This window comes from Ctenopharyngodon idella, chromosome 2 (assembly GCF_019924925.1).
Source record: "Ctenopharyngodon idella isolate HZGC_01 chromosome 2, HZGC01, whole genome shotgun sequence".
In the NCBI taxonomy this organism is placed as follows: domain Eukaryota; kingdom Metazoa; phylum Chordata; class Actinopteri; order Cypriniformes; family Xenocyprididae; genus Ctenopharyngodon; species Ctenopharyngodon idella.
The window spans coordinates 10,868,214-10,893,362 of NC_067221.1; the positions used below are offsets into that span (position 1 = coordinate 10,868,214).

The window sequence follows — 25,149 nt, forward strand, 5'->3', positions numbered from 1 at the left end:
TCAGGCGACCTGAGTTTGAGTCCCGGCTCGAGGTCATTTGCCTATTTTGTTCCCCTCTCTCTCCTCTCTATTGCTTTCTGTCTCATCTACACAATTCTAATAAAAAGCATTAAAAGGTTAACAAAAGATTTAAAAAAAAAATTTTTCTTAAGCAGAACACATTAAAAATCCATTCATTGTGACAAATTATATTATCATGATTTCTTAGCACTATAAATAGTCCACACAGCTGTATTAAATACATCTTTAATAGATTCATAAACATCGTCCAAACCATAGTTTTTGTAAATTAATAATACAATTATCCATTTAAAGGTATTTATGCTGGTCAAACGCAATGTGAACCTAAAGAGTTAAACCACGAAACTCACCATCCCACTCGAGTTCACAGCTAGAAATAAAAGCAAGTAAAACAAAAGGCATCAAAGATCAAGAGGAATGACAAAACACATTCAGCACTTATAACAGCATTTTCAACAAAAAAAGAATAGAGGCTTTTTTGTTAACATTTTTTTCTCTCTCTTTTTACCATTAATGTTAGTTTCATACTAGATGAGTGTGTTCATCTCACACAAGAGGTATTACTTTCATAGAAAGAATGGGATTCCTTTGTTAACAATTAACAGATTTCACTTCCAAACATCATAACGGCAGACAAGAAGCGCAACATACACACATATATTAAATCACAATCCAACTGAACCATGAAATGCCCCGATTTTTCCCTAAACAATGATTTGACTTAAATAAACACATAAACAATTTTACTGTGCTCTAATTCTGTACATCTATTTTAACATCCAGCACACAGTGCTCTAAAACTTACCCTTATGAGATTCTAAAGCAACTTGACCAAAGCCCAAAGGTAGGGGCCAAGACCTTAGTGCCCAGCTAGTGGAAAAAAGGGAACGTTAATCAACGGTGATCAAGTGGAAAGATCTGATCACTTTTATCCTTCACTTGCACATCAGCTTCAATATTTTCTAATAATAAAACTCAGTTTCTGCTGCTCAAAATCGCCCAATAGTGAAAACGTGACGACCCTTCAGACCGTCCACCCTAACAGAAAGCGTCAATGCATTTGTAAAACATAAACTGTCCTATTTATATTCCAAATGAAGCATGCAAAGGCCTGGTTAAAGGAAAAAAAAAAAAAATGTTAAAGACCATTTGATCCCACTACTCTCTGACGTGCAGCAGCCTATTTCAAGGTATAACATACCTTCATTTTGAAAGCAAATATATACTACTCTTCATAACTTAATACAGATCTCTTGCTGAGGTTCACACAAAATCCTCGCTTTGTGCACAAAAGGCTGCTGAAAAGCTTTGAACGTTATTGCATTTCCGTCGTGAGTTAAGTGCAAGACGATCTGATATTTTCTCTCTTGGTTGCAGCTGAAAAAGTGCGATCGGTAAGGCGTTCTGCAGCAACCAGACGATGAAAATGTCAACAGTTGGGAAATAACAAGAAAGCCCAATTACAATGAACTCCTTTGTGTACTTTTCAACTGAATCCATTCGACTGTACGAGGCTGAACACGCTAAATCTGCTGAACTGTAAATGATGAGCTGTGTCCTCACGTGGCACGGCTCATTCTGTGCATACTTTCCAGTATCTATGAGATTCAGAGCTCATTTCGCACCATCTGGCAATGCATATTCAAACTGTCATACCGTCACCACATCTTAGAGGCAGTGCATGTTAATTAGTTAGTTCTAACTAAAGCCTTTGTATATAAATAATCTACGCTCTAAAAATGTAAATTAGTGGTTGTAAAGAATATCTTTGTTAATTACTTTCAATTATAAGCATATTTTTATGCCACCTTTAACCTTACACATACCCAAATGAACAGCTGCGCACTCATTCCACTGGCCAAGAGGCCACCGATCGTCTTATTAATACTGTAAACATTAGCAATAATTCCTTCAGATCTGAAGCAGCCTAACTCATAGCAGCTAATCAAAATCATACAGATTAGAAGTATTACGGAGCAGCACCAGGTGTTTTAGTTTGTGGAAGTTCTACCTACATCTCCATTAATGTGACGCTGGGGTGTTTTCTTTTTTGTGCAGTTCATGTTTCCCAGGTGGAATAGGGTGCCCACTTTATTTGTCTTTAACTAGAGATGTTTCAGGGTACCATTTAATGGTTCCAATGGCAGGGATGACCATGACCGCGTAATAGATGGGCCTTCAGGCATGGTCTATAAATTTAGGTCTTCCGGACGGATCTCAGGGATAGGCTGACGCCAGAAACAGAAGGTGCTGAACTCTGGGAAATTGAAAGCCGAACTTTGTTCTTTACTCAGCAAGGGAAAGACGTGATCCACCAGCTCGCTCAATCTACTGTACCTACACACAAACACAGAAAGAGAAAGAGTGTAAGACAGCTAATCGAAAACAAACAAAGGCACCCTTCAACTCTCAAGAAGACCTTGAACAAAGTTCAAGAATCAGCTTGCCACCTTTGCATCAGCATAATCTTTGACAGCTGAAGCTGACTTCAGAGTTACTTTTATGTAACTCTACAGATCAATGTGCGCACTTACGAGGACTTGTTGCCCTTGGTTTGCTCCTGTATGAGCTCTCCTTTGGGGTTAACAGTAAAGATTCTGCAGAGTGGCACTCCAACCTCCTTATAGGCAAAGACGTCCTAAAATAGACAGTCAGAAGATCAGACTCCAGGCATCAACAAAGGACAATCTCTGCTGTTCTTTCCACCAAGTCCACAAACAAAAATATAATTCTATGTTAGTTCCATCCTGACATTAGCGTCAGTTTTATGATGAAACCGATGCATTTGTGCCTGAATAAACATCCAATGTCTTACTCCACCCAAACATTAGAATTTATTCAGCTGGGAAAGGTCAGGCCGGTCTGTAGCAGCTGGTCATGAGCATGTAGCCTGAGGGGACAGCGCTTCTACGTTCTAAAGCTCACACATGAATCTTTATGCTGACCTTTGACTCTGCTGCTGAGGTCAGCATGCACTGAAAAGAAAGTTAACTGCAGTCCAACCTACGTTTGTTCGGTTTCCAAATGCAGCATAAAAGGGATGTTTGTTGAGCAGGAAAAGGTTCTTGATGTCAGTAAGGCATTCAATTTTGAAGATTTCTGGCTTCTTCTCAATCACCTCCCTTTGAGACAAAAAAAGCATTTGGAATAAATTAAATCAACTACTTGGTACTTGTATGAATACTGCTTTATTGGGGTTTATCAATTAATTCTGCTTATAAAGGGATAGTTCACCCAAAAATGATAAGCATATCAGTTTGACTTTTTCACCAAAACACAAATAGATATCTTGTTATCTATCTATTAGGGATGGGCATTTCAAGCAAAAATAATTTTCGATGATCACTGGGAATTATTCGATTATTATTCAAAAATCGCACCCCTCCCCCGCATGCACGCACACATGTATAGGCTACACGCACATAAACAGAAAGAGAGAGGGAGAGAGACCATTCACACTTTCAATCTCTTTCATGGCCATTCATAACGGTGCGGAGCAGAGCGAGCGTTTTCAATTAATTCCTACAGAAGTTGAGCTTCCATAGGAATGAACTTAAAAAGCTCGCTCTGCGCCAGTGGACATTTTACTTTCACTTTTTAAATTAGCGCCAATTCGGGAGCAGCGATTGCTTGAATGCTGGGTTCATTGTTATTTTCAATGAAAAACACAACAACAAAACAGTACAATTACAAACCCGCTTAAATGGAAGCTTTTACATTTCGCTTTGAAACCAAAACTTCGACCGTCATCTTGTCAGTCAAGAGTGAGGCGGAGTGAGGTGAAATCTGACTCCTGCTGCTGATCTGTGCAACGACTCTCGTTCGACTCACGCTGAATTGAGTAGACATGTTTACTTTTTAATTGTAGTGTCTGTTCTCTAACTGAACTAAATGATTTTTATTACTATTAAAAAAAAAAAAAAAAACCCAGTGGGGATTGGTGCCGGGGTGATACCGGTGTTGTTGCTGAACACTGGGAACACAGACTATCGCAGCAAGCCTACCTCAAGCCATAATGATTTAGGCTGCCTAAACGCGTTATAACATATTGTGAAAAGCCTGAATGACGGCATTTATGTGAATATTAATTTTAATGTCTCCGTTATATGCCACACAAGTTTACAGTGTGCGAGTGAGACAACGCCTTCTGTTGTCTGAGAGTTGATTGACAGCTTTTAGGTGCGTTATTGGCAGCACGCCACCCTCTGGTAACATGAACGTGTCATCACCGCATCAGCACCGAAAACATGGGAATTTTTTTTAAAGATGATAATCGCACAACTTATTCGGTATTCTATAATTAAATCAACTAATCGAATATTCGAAAATCGTGACACATCCTTAATATCTAATAAAAGATATTTTGAAGAATTTTGGTAACCAAACAGTTTTACCACTGACTTCCAATGAATGGACAAAAAACACTGAGGCATTTCTAAAAGTCATACAGGTTTGGAATGACGTGGTTGACCTATCCCTTAAAAACAATGGAGTTTGTACAATACCTGTGAAATGCAGAGAAGAGACTACTAGGAGAGAGCATGAGGGGTCCACGGGGCAGGATAATGCCTCCATCGTTCACCCACTGCAGATACCCTCGTGTCATGTCTGCCATACCAATTGCCCTCGCTGAGCAGTACAGAAATTTATATCCATTCCTGGAAAACACAAACACTCTTTTATCAAAAGTGTTTCAAGACTCTTTATCGAGCTTGATTGTGTCCATTTAGTGAAGAAAACATGTCTTCAAGGAGTACATTTTCATGGGGTTGAGGATTAAGAACGCAAACTCACTCAGCCACGGAGTGGTAGAGTTTAGCAATGCCCTGGTGCGTCCAGTCCTTCCCAAACTGAGGCAAAATCTGCCCGAACACATCTGATCTGAAAGCACAAACATATGGGTGAACATGGCATGTACTGGCAAATGAAAGGAGCAAAATCCTCTAGCACATATTTGTTCTACTTAGAAGGAAGTCCAAGTCTCATTCAACTTGGTTCCTAAATATATCTTCTGACATTCGTTTTATTCTTAGAATTAATAGACTTGTGAAGAAGCAAGATTTTTTTCTCAGCTTGGGCAAAACTCTGTGTTGTCTACTAATGAGGAACCTCTCCCCGCTTTAGCGTTTTATCTCCGACTCTTTCTGAGTGGCATTATGAGAGAGCAAGATTTAAATTGGCTCATTATGGTGACATCCTCCTCCTAGTCCAACCCTGGTCTGGGCGCACCCCACAGTCAGCCGCCCTGCTTCACAGCCTCAGAGAGATGTGTCAGGCAAGCAGGTCAGAGAAATAATAAGCGGCAGTCAATCTGCCCGTTTGATGTTTGCCACCCACCAGCCACTGAGGGCACGAGTCTGGAGGTGGAGAGTATTCGTTTGCATAGATGCGTTGATATTACAGCCGGCTTTGCAGTAATTAAAAACCAAAGACGGAGGACCGGTATCGCACTAACACTGGAGCTGTGAACTCCATCAAACAGCCAGTAAAACTCAGGGAGACACTGTCCGTTAAATGGCACATTGTCTTCGTCATTGTAAGCGTTAGTTGAGTGGGTTGCGATGCAAGATCACTATTAGCGGTTCATCATTTGCCACATATCCAGAGTACTTGTTTTGATGAAGCAAGCTCTGCCTTGATCTATAAACCTCTTTTGGCAGTAAAAAAAAAAAAGCTGGCAGTGAATGAGTCCTTCTGCAGTAACTAATGGAAATGTTTCTGCACACCTAAGCCTTTTTCCCCCCTTCATGACTACAGCAAACTATAAAAAGGAAGAACAAAGGTGGATTCTGAACAAACAACCCAGCAAATGTTTTTCATTAAAGGAAACACGTGACGTTTGTCTGTGGAATACATACTTGGTGATGGTTCCATCAATGTCTGAGATGATAACTTTGTCATCCCAGTTCCAAAGGTAGATGGTGCCTTCACAGCGGCATGTGCCCTGGTACTGTGTTGTGATGCTGAACATCACATCGTTGGGTCCTTCCTTCAGTTTCAAACTAGCCTGGAAGTCAATACCACCTGATCAATGCATCTCTTTACCACCACATAACATCTTTGCTATCTGTATTACCACAATTACAACCAATTATGGGTTTTGAATTGAGACAATATCTGTATAGTTAACTAATATTAATAAACTAATTGATTTGTAATCCTCTGCACCACACACTTGACTGCTGAATGCTGCAAAATGAATAAATAAACCTGTGCTTTAATAATTGAATAACAAAAATAAGATTGAAGATTAAAATTAATTAAGTCCTGATACTTAATTTTTGCAATGCAATCATCTACACCACAAAGTCTTCATAAATTTATGAAAAGACATAAGCTTTATTTAATGGAAGAAGATTTTCTATTGCATAACTGCTTCTGAAGCTGCCAACAGGGGGCGGTCTAGTGCAAATCAATGCCAAGACACAGCCCTTTCAGAATGAGTCACAGAGCTTTTACATAAATTCCTGGAGGAAGCTTAAGGGACAGCTTTAATCAGATGACTTACAGAGCAGTTGCACTACAGGCAACAGAACTCTGGATCTTTCAGTCAAAACCTACTAAGCAAGTGTCGAAATGCTTATGTAAATAATAGTCACTGTGTGGTTTAGCATAGAGTATGTTTACAGAACTAAATATTTCCGTCTCCTAACAAAAACGTAGACTCACAATTTGGTCGGAGGAGAGGCGCAGGGACTTGCGGTAGGAGTGAGTGGACGTGTGGCCGTGGGGTTCAGACTGGACCTTGCGCTCCATTGACGATGCGGCAGCACTCACCTCCTTCCCCTCCTCATCGCTGGACGAGTCCCTGGTGTCCACTCTGCACTCAGCAAACAGGGAATCAGTGAACTAAATTTGCAACTACATCCATTCCTAATTTAGACTACAAGAGCACCACAGAGAATGAGACAAAACAGAAAGTAGGCTGGGTTGTCCTGATTTACTTCTTCTGCATTAAGGGGGGGATACTGTAGTCAGCAATCAATCAGAGGAAGGGTCAAGGATAAAACTGATACTTTTATCTTTTACTTGTTTGTGTACAACCAAGCCAGTTAACATAGCTAGTCTATAACCTTTGGTTATATACAGGGTTATATATATATCAACCAGTTTCATTACTATCGGCACATATTCCACGTAAACTCCTGATGCTGTGTTTGCCTGTCCGTCAGTGGTTCTGACTCACTTGCGGGCATGACTTTCCATTGACAAAGATGAGCTGCCATCCTCCATTTGGGACTGCTTTACTTCCAGCTTTCCAGTGCTTTCTGACTGTATAACAAAACAAAAAAGCATTAGTACATCAGATCACACTGCCACAAATTTAAAAACTGTAATAAGAAATGTGTAAACGTCATTGTTTGCTTTTGTTGCTCTCAAACATGTTGTGACCAACTACATGACCCTCTCATCCTCACATGACTCCAGCAGGTTATTATTGAAAAAGGTTATTAATGAGCTGCCTGGCCTAATTCTAGGCTGTAAAATTCCACACCGCAAAGTAGTGCTAATTACAGAAGCGCCAGATGAGGGCAGCCTGATGTATGATGCCTGAATGACGGCAGAAGCTCTAGAGAGAAGAATTTCAGAGGCAGCACATTTCACCTTCTTTATAACAAATACGTGCCCTTGTCCTTTTGTTAAGGCAATTACGTAAATGTTGATGCTTGTGTAATCAGATCTGCCAACAGAAGTCTAAAGACAAGTGCTGGAATGCAGTGGGATTAAAAGACCAATAACTACTTAAAGGTTTTGTTCCTACTCCCTGATTACTCAATAAAGACCTTTATGTTTAAATGGTATACATATATTAAGGTCACAGTGTGGTCTTACCTGTTTAATAGTGCTGTCTGCTCTCTTTCTCCAGAACCACCAGCGGCCTGATTTCTTTGGCATCCTCTCTTTCACCCAAGCTTCCTCTGTAGCCTGTACAGATAATTGACAACAGCTATTTGACCTACCAGAGTACACCACAGCACTGAAAAAATAAACCTTTATAGGACTTCTAAAGTAAAAATATACTATTGGGAGAACAAAATACCTTGGGTAAATTCTTCTGAAATGCTTGCAAACTTAAGATCAAAGGGGCAGCCAATGTCCAATTGTAATACCTAATATAACAAAGAACAATTTACTTACTAATGTGAGCATTATACAATTATATTTATAATATATTTTTCTTTTATTTAAATTCAGACCCACCTGTTTCCTATTTTAACAACTAAATTCGGATTGTCTATGATAGCTGGACTCTCTGCAAATTCATGGTACGTGATGATGTGCTCCATGAATTTTTCTGGAAACAAGCAGAAAGAGAAATTTAAATCACATGTATTATTTCCGTTTGCAAATCACTGAAGAAAAAAAAAAAAAAAAAAGCATGTGCTAAATCCATTAATGTATTATAATGAACAGAATTAACCACATCCTAACCACCGTTTTCACTACAGCTGTGATTTCCACACCATAATAAATGAACACACCAGAAAGATTCAGATACCTTTTGAAATCTCTCCATTCTCACCGAGTCCTCCACACAGAGACAGAGTGACGTCAGGCAGATCACTGGCAGAGTCAGACAGACACTCGGTGCCACTGTCAGCTGCAGCACTGCCCACAGACTGTGGGGACTGAGAGCCTGAGCGCATCCCAGAATCCATCCAGTGCTTGGAGCCGGAGTCTGATTCACTGCGAATACACATAACACATCAAGGTCACATGACGCCTGATAAACTTGTTATGAACTCCTTTCCAAGTACCGCAATCTAATCTTAAAAGCAATATACTGTAGGTCAGAAGTGTGATTCTCTTTCTACCTCTTAGGAAAGTAGCGAGCAGCAACATCAGGCTCCAGAACATTCAGGTCATCCAGGTAGATGTCCTCTGGGCCTTGGTGCTGACTTCTTTTTGGGACGCCTGAACAGATTTGCAGTCAGCATTTTAGGTTTAAATCAGTAAACTGATTTGTCAAATCAGTAGATTGATAGATTATTAGACAATTTTCATTTCTAGAACACTTTGATTTAGGCTTGTTAAACGTAAATCAGCTACAACTTTATTTCAACTTTATCTACTCCCACACTTCCACTATCAAATAAAGATAACAGTCACTGGTAAGCCAATCAGTCAAACTAACAATGGGCAGAATTTCCTTGAAGGTATGAAATGGAGTTGTGCCTAACAGGCCCACCTTTCTTCTTGGAGGGTGAGTCAGTCTTGGAGCCAACATCTCCCATGTCTCCACCTATATGAGTAGCAGAGGCAGCAGCTGGAGCAGTGGGAGCAGCAGGGAGGCTGGATGAAGGAGTGGATGTCAACACTCCACTAGGTACCATCTCCAACTCCGAATCAGTGGGAGTTTTGGGGGTCACAGGGGTTCGGGGTTCAGGCTTGACTATGGTACAGCCGGGAGTCCCTATGGCCCGTTCTCTTTCATCCGTCTCCATGGCCTCTGAGCTGAGGATGACTCTGAAGTGAGTGTTCTCTGAAGGCGTTATGGTCACGGTCTTCGGCAGCTCCATCTTCTCCTTCTTTGAAACCTGGGAATTACATTTTTGAGAGTGGCAGTGAGCCGAGATTTAATCATAACCTGTTAACTCAAAATCATAGCTTAAAACAGGAAATATTTTTGCATTCTATATTCACTTATTACATGGCCTAGGCAGAATCTGCAGATTTTTTTAAATGATTTTTTGTGCTCATTTTGAGCGGGAAACTGCAGAATGGATTTAAATGTGATAAAATGTTTTATTTCTTAAACAAACGCATCTAGAACATTATGAAGAATGGACATTCAGATTCTATGGAAATCTGCAGTACTTCTTTTATGTGAATGGTATAAATTTATATAACATGAATTTTAAAGAAAAAAGTTTGAGACATGTAATTTACCCTAGTAGATTCTGGAAACTCTCCCCATGTCCACTGCATGTGCGACTCCATTTTGAGCAGGCTCTCTGAGGGCCGAACGACCAGTTCGGAGTCACTCTTGGGAGAAAAGGCCTCTGACATGGCATGACTGCTAAAAATATAATAACAAACAGCAACTCACATGAACTGATCAAAAAAAAGTGAAAGTGAAAGTACAAAGAGCCTTCAAGTCTAAAAACAGATATTTTTGGAAGTCCTCCAATGTTATAAGGATCAAAAACATATTTTGAGGTGTGTGCGAGATAACAAACCTATTTGATGGAGACCAGTCTCCGTCAGAGTAAGGGTAGTTGTCTAAAGAATGGCGAACTGTTGGTAACCTGGGTTCAATTTCTCGAACTATACTGATTGAAGATGATCTGAAAGAAAGGTTTTCCTTTAATCACCTACTCCATCAGATATCAGTAGGTCTGGTGAGCATGCATCTGTTGGTTTGGCTACCTGGTGTTGGAAGCAGCGTCCTCGTCAGAACTAAGGTCCATTTCAAATATGTCTTCTGTTGAAGGGGTAGAGCTGATGACGGCAGGAGGGGTCAGCTCCTCTCGCCGTGGATCGCCTTTATGCTTCTTCCTCCGTTTCTTCTTCTTCTTGGCTGCCCCTGTGCTGGCAACAGGGGGATCAGGAGGGTCCTCAGGGTCTAGTGGATCATCATCCAGGTTCTGACTTGGCCTGTGATCACCTCCGATCCAAAACAGGTGACTCTCAGTGGGGATGGGGGAGGTAGCCAGGTGAGCTGGTACAATCTCCTACAAAAAAAGAAAGACACCATTAAAGCATGGCAGATCAACAGTCTTTGCGATGCAAATGTTTTTCAAAAATGCCATTTTCATACTGAAATATGAAGACGTTCGGTGCAGTGATTAATATAGGTGACAGCACCTCTGAAGGGATACTTACGTTCTGCTCCTCAGTTTCCTGCACAAAGAAGGCTTCTCCATTATCTCCCAGCTTCATGTGGAGATCCACAGGCTCCCCGTTGATCTCTATGTCAATCTGAAGGAGGTACAGAGGATTTTTCTTAAAACAGCCTTAATATGGAAGATGTAGCCTCAAACTTTCAATAAGTTACACTCCAACTTATAACTTAAGACCTGTGATTTTATAATTATCTGACACCTTGATTCTAAATCAAATGTCTGACCTTTGCAATGTTCATCTCTATTTTTTATTAAAAAAATATCTATGTATGGCATGTGTTTTAGATGACCTTAAAAAGCCAATATCAGTTGACATTTACCCTGTGATTCCCTTCTGAACTCATGACTTTTCACTCTAACACCAGTGCACATCCAAACTTGGACAAACAGCAGGTTTACTCTCCTGTCCACACATGCAGTTTTAATCGTTTGCTCACAGGAGACACAATACCTGTGGAGGAGGATCTAGCCACCAAACACAATTAGTGAATTTGTGCGGCTCTGAGCCAGCTGACCTGCAAAGATGATCACATCACACACCTGATACCATGACCTGGCACAACGGCAGCCTGACATCGAGCTGTTTGAGTCTCAGATGACATCCACAGAAACATTATCCTTCAGACAGACCTCCAAGGAAATACTGATTTATTCCCCTGTGTTCTGTGTTTTTCTGTTTTCTCAAAATTGTTTCTTCGGGCTACTCTCATACCAACTTGTTTTGTCTATTTGGAGGCCTCTGAGCCTCAGTTTCAGGGTTGCTGGGTGATTTACGCATGTAGAGTAAAGGGGCATAATAATAATGTCGGTTTAATCATAATCCTGAGTAAATCTCGAACAGAGAGCTCTCTTACTTGTGTGCTTACGGACAACAAGATCTGGATTTCATTTCAAGGCATAGTGAGAAGAGAGGGCCGGATGTTGTTGTGATTCTTAATGACTGTTTTGTATCAGCAATCTAATTTATTTAGTTGAACAACCCAGATCTATTTCATAATGGTGGTAAGAGAGTGAGGTCAGCTGTCTCTTATCTGTGGGCGAATGCATTACACCACAGTCTCTGACAAACTCCAATGAGAATTGGAGATTAAAAAAAAAAAAAAAAAAAAAAAAAAAAACTGAGCTTAAAATACTTTTGAAAGGAAGCAAATGTCTTCAATCTCAGAAGCAACCTTGACAAAACTCTCACTCCTCTGCTTCCATTTCCTATCTCTTTTTAGTCAGAGAAACCTGTTGCCATAGCGACCACTTCTTTCTAAACCTTTTCACACATCCTGTAGATAGTGAGAACTGTTCCATCCCCCATCTACTGCTGTTGCTCATGCACACTGGTAAATGTTTTATGCTAAACACTAACACATTCTGTCTGTGTACTATAGATGATTGAAAACATCAGAATGGCTTCAATATGACCAGAATGCATTCAAATATGTTATTTATTGCCTAAAATCTTGTTATTTACTGCTGGAGATAAATACTTAGAATAGAATTGATCTCACTGATTAAGTCTACAGCCCATTTCCTCAACAACTACAACATTTCACTGTGTTTAAATGAGAACAATTGTACATACTCCTTCCGCTCTCACGAGACAATAAATAAATCACGATTTTCCTGTCTTTCCACTCAAGCATTTATTTAACTCACAGAGCCTATAACACATGGAAAATTGTCTGTTTATATGCAGTACCCTCTGCAGGAATCTTCTGTTATGAACATGCCAGCACAGTATGGAAGCTTGCTTCCACCACTGAATAAAAAATAAAAAGTTTATAATTGATTTTTATCTCACAATTCTGACTTTTTTCTCAGAACTGTGGCAATTGCGAGTTATAAAGTCAGAATTGCAAGATTTAAACAATTTCGAATTATAAAGTCAGAATTGCGTGATATAAACTCACAATAGGTTGTTTACACATGACGTCATTGCTGCACGCGAAATGCGGCTGGAGGGCAAGCAGTGATTTTTCTATATAGGAATCCTATCACAAACTCAAAATTCCTATGTTTTGCATTGTTTATGGTTGCTCAAATCTATCAAACCGAGAAACCACAATGAGCTTTTATCGTTTACGTAACTTATATCGTTTTTTAACTTTAAAAGTTGTCACCTTCTATAGTGTTTTGCGTCTGCCGATACTGCAATGAATATGGATACCTGCTTACCTTTTTTGTTTTTGACTTGGTTAAATAATCACATTCTTCATGGTATCGTTTGCAGGGAAGAGAAGATATTTTATCCCATTGCATGATCATTTGGTGTTTTCACTTCAGTTTTGTAGAATTCCGTTTACAATGTTGATGTGGTTATCGTGAAAACAGTGTCATGCGCTGGGCACGTGCTGCTGCTTCAGCCATCATATGGTAGAAAATGTCCAAATAAAAAAAAATTTATTCAACAAGCTGACAGAAGTCGATCCATTTCTTTGATGGAAGGGTGTAAATGTAACTGTAGTTTTAATGTTTTCTTTGTAAATATTCACTTTCCCATATGACCACGGAGGAGAATCGGAGGGGCATTCAGCAGACAGACACCCTTTATTACAGTCTATGACAGACACCAACACACTGTATTTTTATTTATTTATTTCAACAAATGACAACCAAAATTAAACCCATAGAATTTTGTGAACAGTTTTGAAGTGGCTGTGTGCAAGTTATGCTCATTCACAAGCCGAGTGAGAGTCATACTCGCAAATGTAATGTTAATTATTAAACCAAACAAAATTCAACACTCAGCTATGTGATTATTTTATTGAGTGATAGGGAGCGAGTTCAATCAGTGACATTATTAGATTTTATATACGGCGTCTCCCCGTCACCTCCTCAACCTGCTTCCCTTAGTGAGTTTTTACACTTAGAAAAGGCGAAAATTGTATTACACCATACAGTTTTTTCCCTGAACGATGATGTGAGCTCCTGTTGCAATTCTCGATTCAACATAAATGACTTATAATGCCGAGATTTTTCACAATCCCGACAGAAAATCAAAAATACTGCCCTTAACGTCACTAATAGAAAGGCAGCGCGATATAAACAAACCAGGCTAGAACTGAACGCGGCGTGACGGCAGCTTCACATTCTCTGTATCTACCTCCTCGATGGCAGTCAAGTCTTTCAATTCAGTAGAAAAATAAAAAATAAAAATAATCGCTCCTCTTCATAACATAAGGTTCACATCCAAAATATGTTGTAATTTTCTGTTTATACCTTTCTAAACCAGCACAGTATGGACTTTTCCCCATCTCTTCCATTCTAATTTTCACTGCTTGCCCTCCACATTAATTTCACACGTCACCAGAACCACGTGATTGCAAACAACCTATTGCGGGTTATAAAGTCAGCATTGCGAGATTTAAACAATTTGGAGTTATAAAGTCAGAATTGCATGAAATAGCCTAAACTTGCAATTGCAAGTTATAACGTCAGAATTGCAAGATTTAAACTCACAATTTCAAGTTATAAAGTCAAAATTGCGTGGTATAAAATCACAACTGCGAGTTATAAAGTCAGAATTACGAGATTTAAACTCGCAATCCTGAGAAAAAAAGTCAGTCTTGGACTTTATAACTCGCCATTGTGAGTTATATCTCACAATTCTGAGAAAAGAAGTCACAATTGCAAGTTTATATCTCGCAATTACGAGAAAAAAAAGTCAGAATTGCGAGTTTATATCTCGCAATTCTGACTTTATTTCTCGCAACTGAGTTTATATCTCCAAATTCTGACGCTATAACTCGCAATTTGGAGTTTATATCTTGCAATTTTCAGAAAAGAAGTCAGAATTGCAAGATGTACACTTGCAGTTGTTAGAAAAAAAGTCAGAATTGTAAGATAAAAAGTCGCAATTACCTTCTTTATTTTTTATTTAGTGGTGGAAACAAGCTTCCATAGCACAGAAACTTGTTTATGGATTTGGTACAAAGTATTTTCAAATGAACCATCACAGACAAGCACAGATGAAGGCATATTTGAAGATAGCAGAATCATTAAGACATTGGTGGATTAAAGCTGAGCTTCTTTGATTGTACTTGTGTTTGCGCTGTCATCTAGCTATTTTAGTGCAAGACAATGGAGATTAATACTAAGATCAATTCCAGGCTGGAAAGCAGAAAAGCAAATATTGTCCAAGGCTCAGATCAATTATATTGACAGCGACCTGTCTGTGGAATTTTCTTTTTTCTATGTTTTGAAAAGTTTTTAGAAACTCAGTTGCTGGAGACAAAAAAAAATGCTTTGGTTTGACGACTCCAAATTTAATTTGATGTTTTTTTGAACATCCTACTTGCACTGCAGCACTCACCACTTTCTCTTTGGAGCGCAGCACACCCAGTTTGCCGAAGCGCACATGGAAAGGAGAGCACTGGTAGGTGCCGTCCTTCTGGCGGACCACCACTACATCGATGCAGCCTGAGAGCGTGGCCTGGTTAATGCCCTTATACAGCTCCTTCATGGTCACCAGCACCTGACCTGCCAACTGTCCCACGTAATTCATGGTGCCTGCCTAAATTGAGGAACAGAAAGTAAAATAAATTTAACCACAAGACATCAACAAACGCTGCAAACAAGAACTACTCTTTCTTTTTGTAAGTCTTTTCCAATTCTGTATTTGTACATGGCAAATGTGGCATAATCACTCCTTAACTCATGTTAAAAGTGAAAGTTCTCTTTGGCCACCTGCCTTTTTAAAACTTATCAGCAGACCTGCAGACGGCATAATGCTGTTTCATGAGTGGTGGTTTGAACGTGCTCCAACACCACAGTCAAAATGTTGAGCAACAAACTAATCACAAACAACTGTGTCATAAGGTTACAGGATGAGCTAAGAAAAATGTGTTTTTCTGACATACTTTGAATGTAAAGATCAATGTACATTTCTGATGAATTGCTGGCACTCTTCCAGTACTTGTTTAATGAGTATAAAAGACCACAGCAGGATCTGGTCGCAACTGTAAAGAAACTGACTGGCATGTTTATTTATGATAGCAAATTATTCCAAAAACATCAGGTCTAAATTTAAGGTTAATTCCTAGGGTATGAGGCGACACGCTAAATTAATCCCCAGTAGATTGTGTTAGTGAAGTTCACAGAAATGCTATTTCTGGAATGTATTATTATGCTAATGACAATGAGTAATCCTGATTTAACAACATGGCTCATTTTAGTTGTTATGAGGTCTAACGATGTGAAAATAGGCTTTTTTTTTTTTTTTTTAAATCAGATCAAGGAAACCACAAGATTAAATACTATCACAGCTTGTATAAATGCCTGGGGGGTGGGAAAAAGGCAAATAACTAAAGTAGAGCATTCTCTCTAACCATAGGGGCAGCCAGAAAAGTCTTAACAGACTTTACACCCATGGCTAACCTACTTTTTCTCTGACATGAACATGAACCATATAAAGCAGGTTTCTGCACACATGCAGTTTCCTTTAAGGAGAGAAAGGGATGTGCAAAAAGCTGAGCACAGCATAAGAGTAAATAACACTTGGCCTAACAGGAAGTGCACTTAAAATATAATTTAGAACATGTTGCACATAACTGTAAAAAAAAAAAAAAAAAAAAAAAAAAAAAAAAAAAAAAAAAAAAAAAATCGCAGTATAAAGGGTACGCTTTCAAATGGCAGACTAACATTTTGGAGTATACTCAAAACAGTACCTTATGTGTTGTGTAGGGGACTAGAGGTAAAATTGGCCATATGGGGAAGAAAATAAGTTGTACTAGACATTTAATTAATTTAACCTCATGAAATATACTGCTGTTCAAATGTTCGGAGTCAGTTTATGTTTTTATGTCTCTTATGCTTTCTTTAATTTAGACCAATAATAATAATAATAACAATAATAACATTTGATCAAAAATACAATAAAAATAGTAATATTGTCAAATATTATTACAATTTAAAATTTCTTCTGATAGAAAAGCTGAATTTTAGTAGCCATTACTCCAGTCTTCAGTGCCACATAATCCTTGAGAAATCATACAGAAAAATGCTGATTTGTTGCTCAAGAAATATTTATTATTATTAATGTAAACAGTTGTGCTTATACATATTTTCAGCATTCTTTAATGAATAGAAAGTACAATTTATTTTAAATATATATTTTTTGTAACAACGTAAATGTTTTTACTGCCACTTTTGATCAATTTAATGCATTCTTTCTGAATAAAAGTATTAATTTCTTTTAATTAGGGATGCGCCGATACCATTTTTTAAGGACCGAGTACGAGTACCGATATTTTTTTCCCTGGTACTCGCCGATACCGATGCCTATACATTTATTTTTATTATTTTTTGGGTGATGTGGCAGTTTTCCAAGTACAACACAGTGAGACTAATGAATGTAGGACAGCTTCTTTATTATTACTCCAATGAAAAAAGTAATAATTTTTATGTGCTTGTCACAAACTTAAAGCACAAATTTCACAGTGTCCAATAACCTTCAAAGGGCATAATTACCAAAGTCATAATAAAAAACAAACATCAAGTCTTTTTTAACCTGCCTTTCAAAAAGTGCTAAACAAATATTACAGAACAAATGTTTATAACACAACACTGTGAACCAATGTAAACAACCTAAGGTGACCAGATTTCTCATGGTGGAATGCGGGACGAGTGGGCAATATGACCATGATATGAGAAATTTTATTTTACGATATATACATATACAAATTAATTTAACATCTTTTGTTGTTTTATGAACATTAAGGACAGACAAATATTTAATTAGGCTACTGTCATGTTAAGACCGAATCCATGGATATAATATAGGCCTACTAACATACCCTTCTTTCACCCACCTGTTTACATCCACTTAAGCCATAACCGACTGTATTTACGTGAAATGGCCACACTATGGACATTTTGACAACTATTTGTGCATTTGACCATTCAGGCACATGAGAACTGATCGCACGCTGTCTGAGAGAACTGGGATTGCGCACAAGAAAGAGAGAGAGTGCACGCGCGAGAGAGAGCGCTTCTGGTCTGTGTCTTTCAGCGCGATTTGCATGCAGTTCGCAATGTGTGTGTTGTCATCATTAATTTTGAAGTATTTCCACATCCCTGAGGCTGACATTGTTTCTGCTGCTGCCGTCGGTGTCTCTGTACACGGAAAATTCTGCCAGTTACGTCACGTGAGGTATTGGTACATGAGCTTGGTATCGGCCCAATACCGATATTGGTATCAGTATCGGTGCATCCCTACTTTTAATAAAATCTTATTGACCACAAACTTTTGAATGGTAGTGTATGTGAAGACTAAATATTTGTTGCAAAGGGACATTGTAATTTTGGTTACAGCATAATTTTATATTATTATTATAAATAATGGTGTTGTAAAAAAAACGGTGATTGTGCAAAACAGAACAATTGACCCCAGTCTCACAACATATTTGCAGGGTAATTTATAGAGGACACTGTGAGCATGGGTCATCGCTGTGACACTCATATCAGCAATCTCCACACATCTAAATATTTGATTCTCAGAAAACGGCCTTAACCAACTGAACAGAGCAGAACAACAAACATATGACATCCACGATCAAAGTTGACAGTGGTCAAAAAAAAAAATCTTGAATGGCTGCACCTTGATTATTTATTATTATTTTTAGATCTATTGTTTCAATTCAAGAAATGTCATCAGGTCATACATTCGCGTCCCTTACTCGCGCTCAGTGTGAAAGGCCCTTTGCTGTGAAAAGTTAAAGGGTTAGTTCACCCAAAACCACATCTGTAAGGCCTTCGTTCAACTTCAGAACACAAATTAAGATCTTTTTGATGAAGTCTGAGAGGTTTCTGTCTCTCTAATGAGATCCAATGCAACTACTACTCCAAGGTCCAGAAAGGTAGGAAAAAGACATCATTAAAGTACTCCAGTGGCTTAAACTCAATTCTATGAAGCAACGTGAGTGCTTTGTTTGTGCAAAAAAAAATAAAAAAAAATAAAAAAAAAAACAATAAAAAAATAAATAATAAGAATTTACCACTTTATTTACAGAATAATATTATCCACAGCGTGTTCATGCAACAATGCCAGCTCTTACGGATTTGGAACAACATGAGGGTGAGTAATAAATGACAGAATTTTCATTTTTGGGTGAACTAACCCTTTAACTTAGCAAAACTTCTGTCACTTAAAACTTGTAATTGCTCTAACACCCAGTGTGGCACTGAACTGAACATAGTTTAAACAACTTTTAAAAGATCAGTATGTAATACCAATCTTCTTTTTGAATAATTTCATATTCTTAACATAAGCCCCTAATGTAAGCCCATAAGTTTAAGGCTATGAATGTTTTGGCAATTAAGCAAATAAAAGGCTGAAAGCCCACACAAGCAATTCATTCAATCATTTTATTGTCAAGAACTATTCTAGTGGCCTTATTTATAAAATCCATTCGGATGCAATCTTCAGTCACTGGCATATAGCATTACGCTATAAACAAACATAAATCTTAGATTAATTAATTAGTTCAAAACTCCACTTATTCTAAAAGATTAGAAATTATCTTTTTTTTTGCTCCGGTTTTAACTTCAAAATGCAAACAGAAATAGCAGATAAAAATATAGGTGTGTCAATCTGATTTTGCATAAACAGTTTACAAGCTTTACCTGATAAAAGAACAGGTTTTAAGGCAATTACGTGACCTAACACACTGTCATGTCATTAGGCATAATCAGTGCAAGATTGTGCACGAACATGTGCTCAATGTGCAGTCATTTTTCATGTTAATTGCTAATAATATAATAATAAAGCTTAACTGGAATCTTTAGTCCACACCCAGTTACCAATGATCTTTCATTTGCTTTTCTCACTCCTCACCATGATGCCCTAAGGGATGAGGACTCATCTTGTTCACTATTGTCCTCAGTACAGCTGCCAGAGAGTTCTGATTCTGCCCTAGGATGGAGTCTTTTCATCCCTGTTTACCTCAAGAATTTAATTCCTTACAAATAATCCATTTACCTCTGTCATCCTAAATACTATGTCAGGTGGCCTTCTAGGATCTTCTCATAAACGTAAACTACTGTAACCTTTCTGGCACTGCATACACTTGAAAAACAGAAGCCGTATTTTAGTTTTGTCAATTCATGTCATATTAAAGAAGGCATAAGAAATCAACCAATTAGGTACAAGAACCTACTCTCTCTAGCCAATGAGGTAAGAGTAAGGGGTCAGAGCAGTTCTGCGACAGATAAGACTTGTTTCCGGCGACGGGGCCGGTGGGGCTGACCACTGATAAGGGCCTTGAAAAGGGGAGCTGGAGGAAAACAGTAGTTGTATTTCACCCATCTGCGCAATCACATGAGGAGAACGTCCTCCAATGTTCGGCTTACTTTAGTTAATGATTCAACATTTTCTATAATGGCATGGAAGCTCAGAGACACAATAGTGACATTTCTTATGCCAATAAGTCTAAACTAGGACTGCACTGATATTAAAATTTAGCTTGATACCTTTTTCACGTTATGGCTAATAATTATTTAAATGGAAAATATTATAAATATATCAATTTTGTAAAAAAAAAACAAAAACAAAATTAAAATAAAATCAATAGTTTTATTTGCAACAAGCAAACTTATTTGTCACCAAATTACAGTGTACAGTATAAAGACGAATAACTTAATTTTGAGATCTACTAAAAAAAAATGTAACTCATAAAAGAGAAGAAACATATGGGTGCAAGTTGGTCATTAAAAAAAACTCTAGTTAGAGAATAGTTAGGTATAAAACAAAAAGGGTTTCTGCAAGTGTGGTCTGAAATGGAGTTGAGTAAACAAACATACAGTATTAGGTATAAATGATTATGTTGCAAATAATAGGACTATTTGTAGCCTTAAGATTAACACAGAATATAAAAACAAGATTTACAAAAGTGAAACAAAACTAAAAGGCATGATGAATAATGAAAAAAATTCATATTAAAGGGATAGTTCGCCCAAAAATGAAAATTCTGTCATCATTTACTCACCCTCATGATCTTCCAAACCTGAATGTCAGTAACCAAACAGTTGACAGTAGCCATTGACTTCCATAGTATTTTTTTCCCCCCCCATACTATGGAAGTCAATGGTTGATACCGTCAACTGTCTGGTTACCAACATTCTTCAAAATATCTTCTTTTGTGTTCAACAGAAGAAAGAAAGGTGTGGAACAACATGAGGGTGAGTAAATGATGACAGAATTTTTATTTTTGGGTGAACTAACCCCTTAAATTTTGAAAAGAGTCAACACAGTCTTAAGGCCCGTTCATACCAAGAATGATAACTATAAAGATAACTATAACGATAACTATATTTGTGTCCACACTAATGAACAATAACGGTCTGTTTATTCTAAGCTCAGACGCTGCGGTTTCAAAGTGTGTACTAAAGCAATAAGCCCTGTGAAGCCGTGGTTTAGCTAAGGGGCGTTGTTAGGTACAACGCGGAGCGGAGTGCTTTTATAAAACAGTTACCACACAATACAAATACAAATTTAAAGCCAAAAAATATGTATCAATGCAACTTTCATGAAGTAAAATCATTAAAAGGCTTCCTACCGCTGGAAAAAATAGTCCCTGACCATGAACAGCAACAGAAGTTACATTTATTACGGCATTAGATGGCGGCAAAGACTGTCTTTATGAGCGAGTCACTCAGTCCCAAAGACTTTTATATTGAAACTTGCTGTGAACACAAAACAAGACGCAAAATGACAAATGCTTTGACGAGCTGTCAGTATCAGCAGGGCACGGGGAAACCCATTAATTGTTAAAAGGACAAGATCACAGCAGACACATGAACCTAGGACTGACCTGAAGGAACATGCTAAATTTGAATACAGGTAATACACTCGGTCACTCAAAGACCGATTGTTTTCCATATATCCATTTTCTTTAAAGTATCCTTGAAAAGGGGGTTTGAATTGTCAAACAGCGGTGGCTTTTTCTGGACCTTGGCGATTAACTTCTCCGCAATGACGTCTGCCATTTTAAATGCGCGAACCCTTAAATTAGAACGGATTCTGATTGGCAGAACAGCTGGAAAAAAATCGTTCTGAAAGTAATCTTAACGATATTGTTTCTCGATATCGTTATAGCTCTGGTGTGGACAGTGCTATTCTTTTATATTTAGAACGATTTTTAGAACTATATCTTTATCGTTATCTTTATAGTTATCATTCTTGGTGTGAATGGGCCTCTACTCTACACATTCGTGTGAAATGCAAAAACACAGCAAAGGAGCCATTTTACTAATAAAATTAAAAACAAAAAGTTTATTACACATATTATAGTATCATTTCAGCTGTATAAGCAAGTGATTACAATCTAAAAACAGCAAAAACAAAAGTCCACAATTGAATATCCAATATCGGCCAATAGCCAATGTGATGCAAATATATATTTTACATCCTGAATAGTCTCTTTCCATTTACAATTTAGTAAAACAAAGCACTCTAAGACGTCCAAAGGTCTGTATGTCTACCTGCTCTGTTTAACTGACAAACAATACCTAGAGTGGGAGCAAATTGGTCTGTGTACCTGTGGTCTCTCCAGGAACGCCTCTAATTACAGAGGGCATGTGTATTTGTTAGGTACATGTTATCAGTCCTGCTGTTCATAATGAAAACATCAGGTGTAGTACGAAATGTCTGTTATTTGTCATGACAGACCAAGTAGCAAAGGCTGTTGACCTTTAAGAATGCAGTGTTATTGCACAGTCATATCTGGCTGTACACAAAAACACAACTAACAGTTATTCTTTAACTAGACTGTCTGTAATTATGACGCAAAATGATCTCCACAATAAACAAGCAAGAACTTAAGGCTATTGGGTGGGGATATTAAAATGATTAATGTGCTGTGCTGCTTACACAAAGGTTGCAAGTTTAGACGTGACAAGGTATAAACAGTTAAAAAGTAATTTAACAAAACCACAATCCTTTTCTTTCACCCCTGTGACCTTGACCAGCACTCTTTAGCCCATTTTTCTCCAGTGGGATGGTCAAATTATGTAATGGGAGTACTTTTGGATGGAGCATATACTAAATGGCACCTAACTTTTAACCTTTAAGTTCACTTTTAAAGTAAACCACCTGCTTTGCTTTACATTTTTTTAGTACTTTGCTGTGTCATGAGATGTGGGGCCCAGCTTGGAGTCGTTCACTTGCATAACAAAAAAAGTTTTACTTACATAACATAAAAAGGTGATTCGGTTCAAGTTCAGTTACAAAGGGCAATCGTGCCAGCGGAAATATACTGTCTTAAGCATTCTTTCCTGCTGTAAAATAGTTATAAAGCCAATAAAATTTGAAATGTCAAAATATGCACTATAACAAATCAGTTCCTTAAATTTTTACACACCCTACAGGTTTATGGTTTCATTTTCAATTCTTTGACATTCAGTAGTAAACAACGTGACTAGTCATTCAGGAGAGACATATCAAGCATATATAATAACAGCAATGTCATACTAAGATATTGTCAACAATGATTATATTACATAACTCTAAGCCATAAAGGGTAACCTAATATGGAAGTAGAGAAAAGTTAACATGATGACTTGCATTTAATATCTCAACTAATACTTATTTTTAAAATATTGCTCGCAGTTGTAAACAAGTTCAGACAAGTTTGAGTACAGCTGTTTTTATCAGCACTAATGCTCACTAATACTTCAGTATGTGCCTGAAGTTTGTAACTGTTTGTAGCAGTTATTACAGCAAAAGTTTTTACAGAAAACATGTGACGAGTTTTGTAATTGTTCTTATTGAGAAGTCTAAAAATCGCATTCATTTGCACACTAATGCTCAGTGTGCACTGCAATGACATGATGCTGTTGTTAGTGAAATTCCCGTCTTTTGCATACAACTCAGCATATAAGTGACATTTTATGTGAAAGTGTAGCATTAACCAGTTCTAAATAAATAATAAATAAACAGATAACATAAATAAAATAAAGACATATCTTGTTTGGTTTTAACGAGATATTCGGTTACAGAGAATGTTTCTGTGACAGCATCAGCATTCTGGTTAGCTCGACTAACGTTAGCCAACCGGCTAAACTGACATTTACATTTCTATAGTCAAATTACGACATGTTTATGTCATTAAAATACATTTTATATACGTTTATTTGCTATATTTGACCAAAAAGACTAACACAGAAAGGGTCTCGTGCAATGTTTACCTTTCAGTTGCTGTTGTTGTTTCGAAATTGGACGTTATGTCGCTGTCTGCTTGTCCGCTGCTCTCTCTCTCTCTCGCCGACGTTATTCATTCATTTCTGAACTAGCACGGCTGACGGCACTGAATATTTACACCTCTCAGCGCCGACCGGATCCCTACTGGTTTTCTCGTGTATCATAACAGTGGGCTGTTTTTCAGAGGGTCACATCTACGGTACGACCACCGCAAACCGGTCAGGCAGCGGCTCACACAGCAGCGGCGGCGGCGGGTGGCCGTGACGTGACGCGACGCAGGCAGGCACTTCAAAAAGAGGCCTCTCACGTGACCCGCCAAAGCAGAATTCCCCCGAGCGCAGAGATAACCACCACAACCGCTTCCTTTCGAAGTTTGTTTGTGATTTTGTTTTGTTCAGTTACTATTAAGTGAACAACATGTTTAATTTTCTAATCCTGACTGACGTGCTCATCATATTCTTGCATTTGAAGCATCTGATATGCAGTTCTTTACACTTCAGGATGGGCAAGTTTTCAAGTTAAACACATTTTCTGCATTGCAACGGGTTAATTTTATTGCATAGCACTGACTTGGTTTTATGATTAAGATCTGTGTCAGCTCAAATGAGCACAAAACAACTTAACAATAGCTATACCCGTGCTATCTGAAAGACCTACACAGATTAAACTACCTTGCAACAGTGTAAGTTTAATTTACTGTTTATGTTTACATATAAAGACACAATATCCATTAAGCAAGATTCAGCAGACATATAACAATAAATCACATAACTACAAATGAGATTATTTTTCCAGATTTTTTTTTTTTTTTTTTTTTTTTAAGAGAGAAAGGATTTACCAAAATCACATTATTGGTTTAGCAACATTTAGCCAACTTCAACATTCTGTCCACTTTTGAATATGAATTTTAGGTCATTTTTTAAACATTATACACCGTGTCAAGAAGAGTAGATTCACACTGAAAACTACACCAATTTTAATTAAAATGAGATGACAGTTGAGATACACACTAATTTTGCTCTACATTCCAGTTTATGCTTAGAAATAAAGCAACACCCAAAGCTTTTTAATTCAAAACGTATTGTTGAAGTTAAT

The 25,149-nt window shown here is 37.9% G+C and overlaps 1 protein-coding gene across 2 annotated transcripts; it reads right to left on the minus strand.

Moving 5' to 3' along the window:
- Positions 1 to 230: 230 nt before the first annotated feature.
- On the minus strand, positions 231 to 24,354 carry lpin2 (lipin 2). Of its 2 annotated transcripts, none has more exons than XM_051915634.1 (20): positions 24,042 to 24,354; positions 15,172 to 15,372; positions 10,849 to 10,944; positions 10,393 to 10,697; positions 10,203 to 10,310; positions 9,913 to 10,039; positions 9,212 to 9,560; positions 8,838 to 8,937; positions 8,522 to 8,709; positions 8,224 to 8,317; positions 8,063 to 8,132; positions 7,855 to 7,947; positions 7,208 to 7,293; positions 6,691 to 6,841; positions 5,880 to 6,028; positions 4,816 to 4,902; positions 4,527 to 4,679; positions 3,029 to 3,143; positions 2,556 to 2,659; positions 231 to 2,358 (listed from the first exon to the last, which is right to left on the minus strand). In XM_051915634.1, the coding sequence occupies exons 2-20, from the start codon at positions 15,361 to 15,363 to the stop codon at positions 2,211 to 2,213; spliced, it is 2,715 nt and encodes a 904-aa protein (XP_051771594.1). In that variant the 5' UTR covers positions 15,364 to 15,372; positions 24,042 to 24,354; the 3' UTR covers positions 231 to 2,210. The 2 variants fall into 2 exon arrangements, with proteins under 2 accessions (XP_051771594.1, XP_051771583.1); XM_051915623.1 differs by having other exon boundaries at positions 9,913 to 10,042; positions 24,042 to 24,353.
- Between the last annotated feature and the right edge of the window lie 795 nt (positions 24,355 to 25,149).

Excerpts from the sequence above, each read along its gene's own strand:
- lpin2 (XM_051915623.1), bottom strand. The coding sequence starts at position 15,363 with ATGAATTACGTGGGACAGTTGGCAGGTCAGGTGCTGGTGACCATGAAG. Across the intron at positions 9,561-9,912 it reads AGTTTCCAGAATCTACTAGG|GTTTCAAAGAAGGAGAAGAT; the intron begins GTAAATTACATG and ends TGTAATTCCCAG. Across the intron at positions 8,938-9,211 it reads CTCACCCTCCAAGAAGAAAG|GCGTCCCAAAAAGAAGTCAG; the intron begins GTGGGCCTGTTA and ends AAATCTGTTCAG.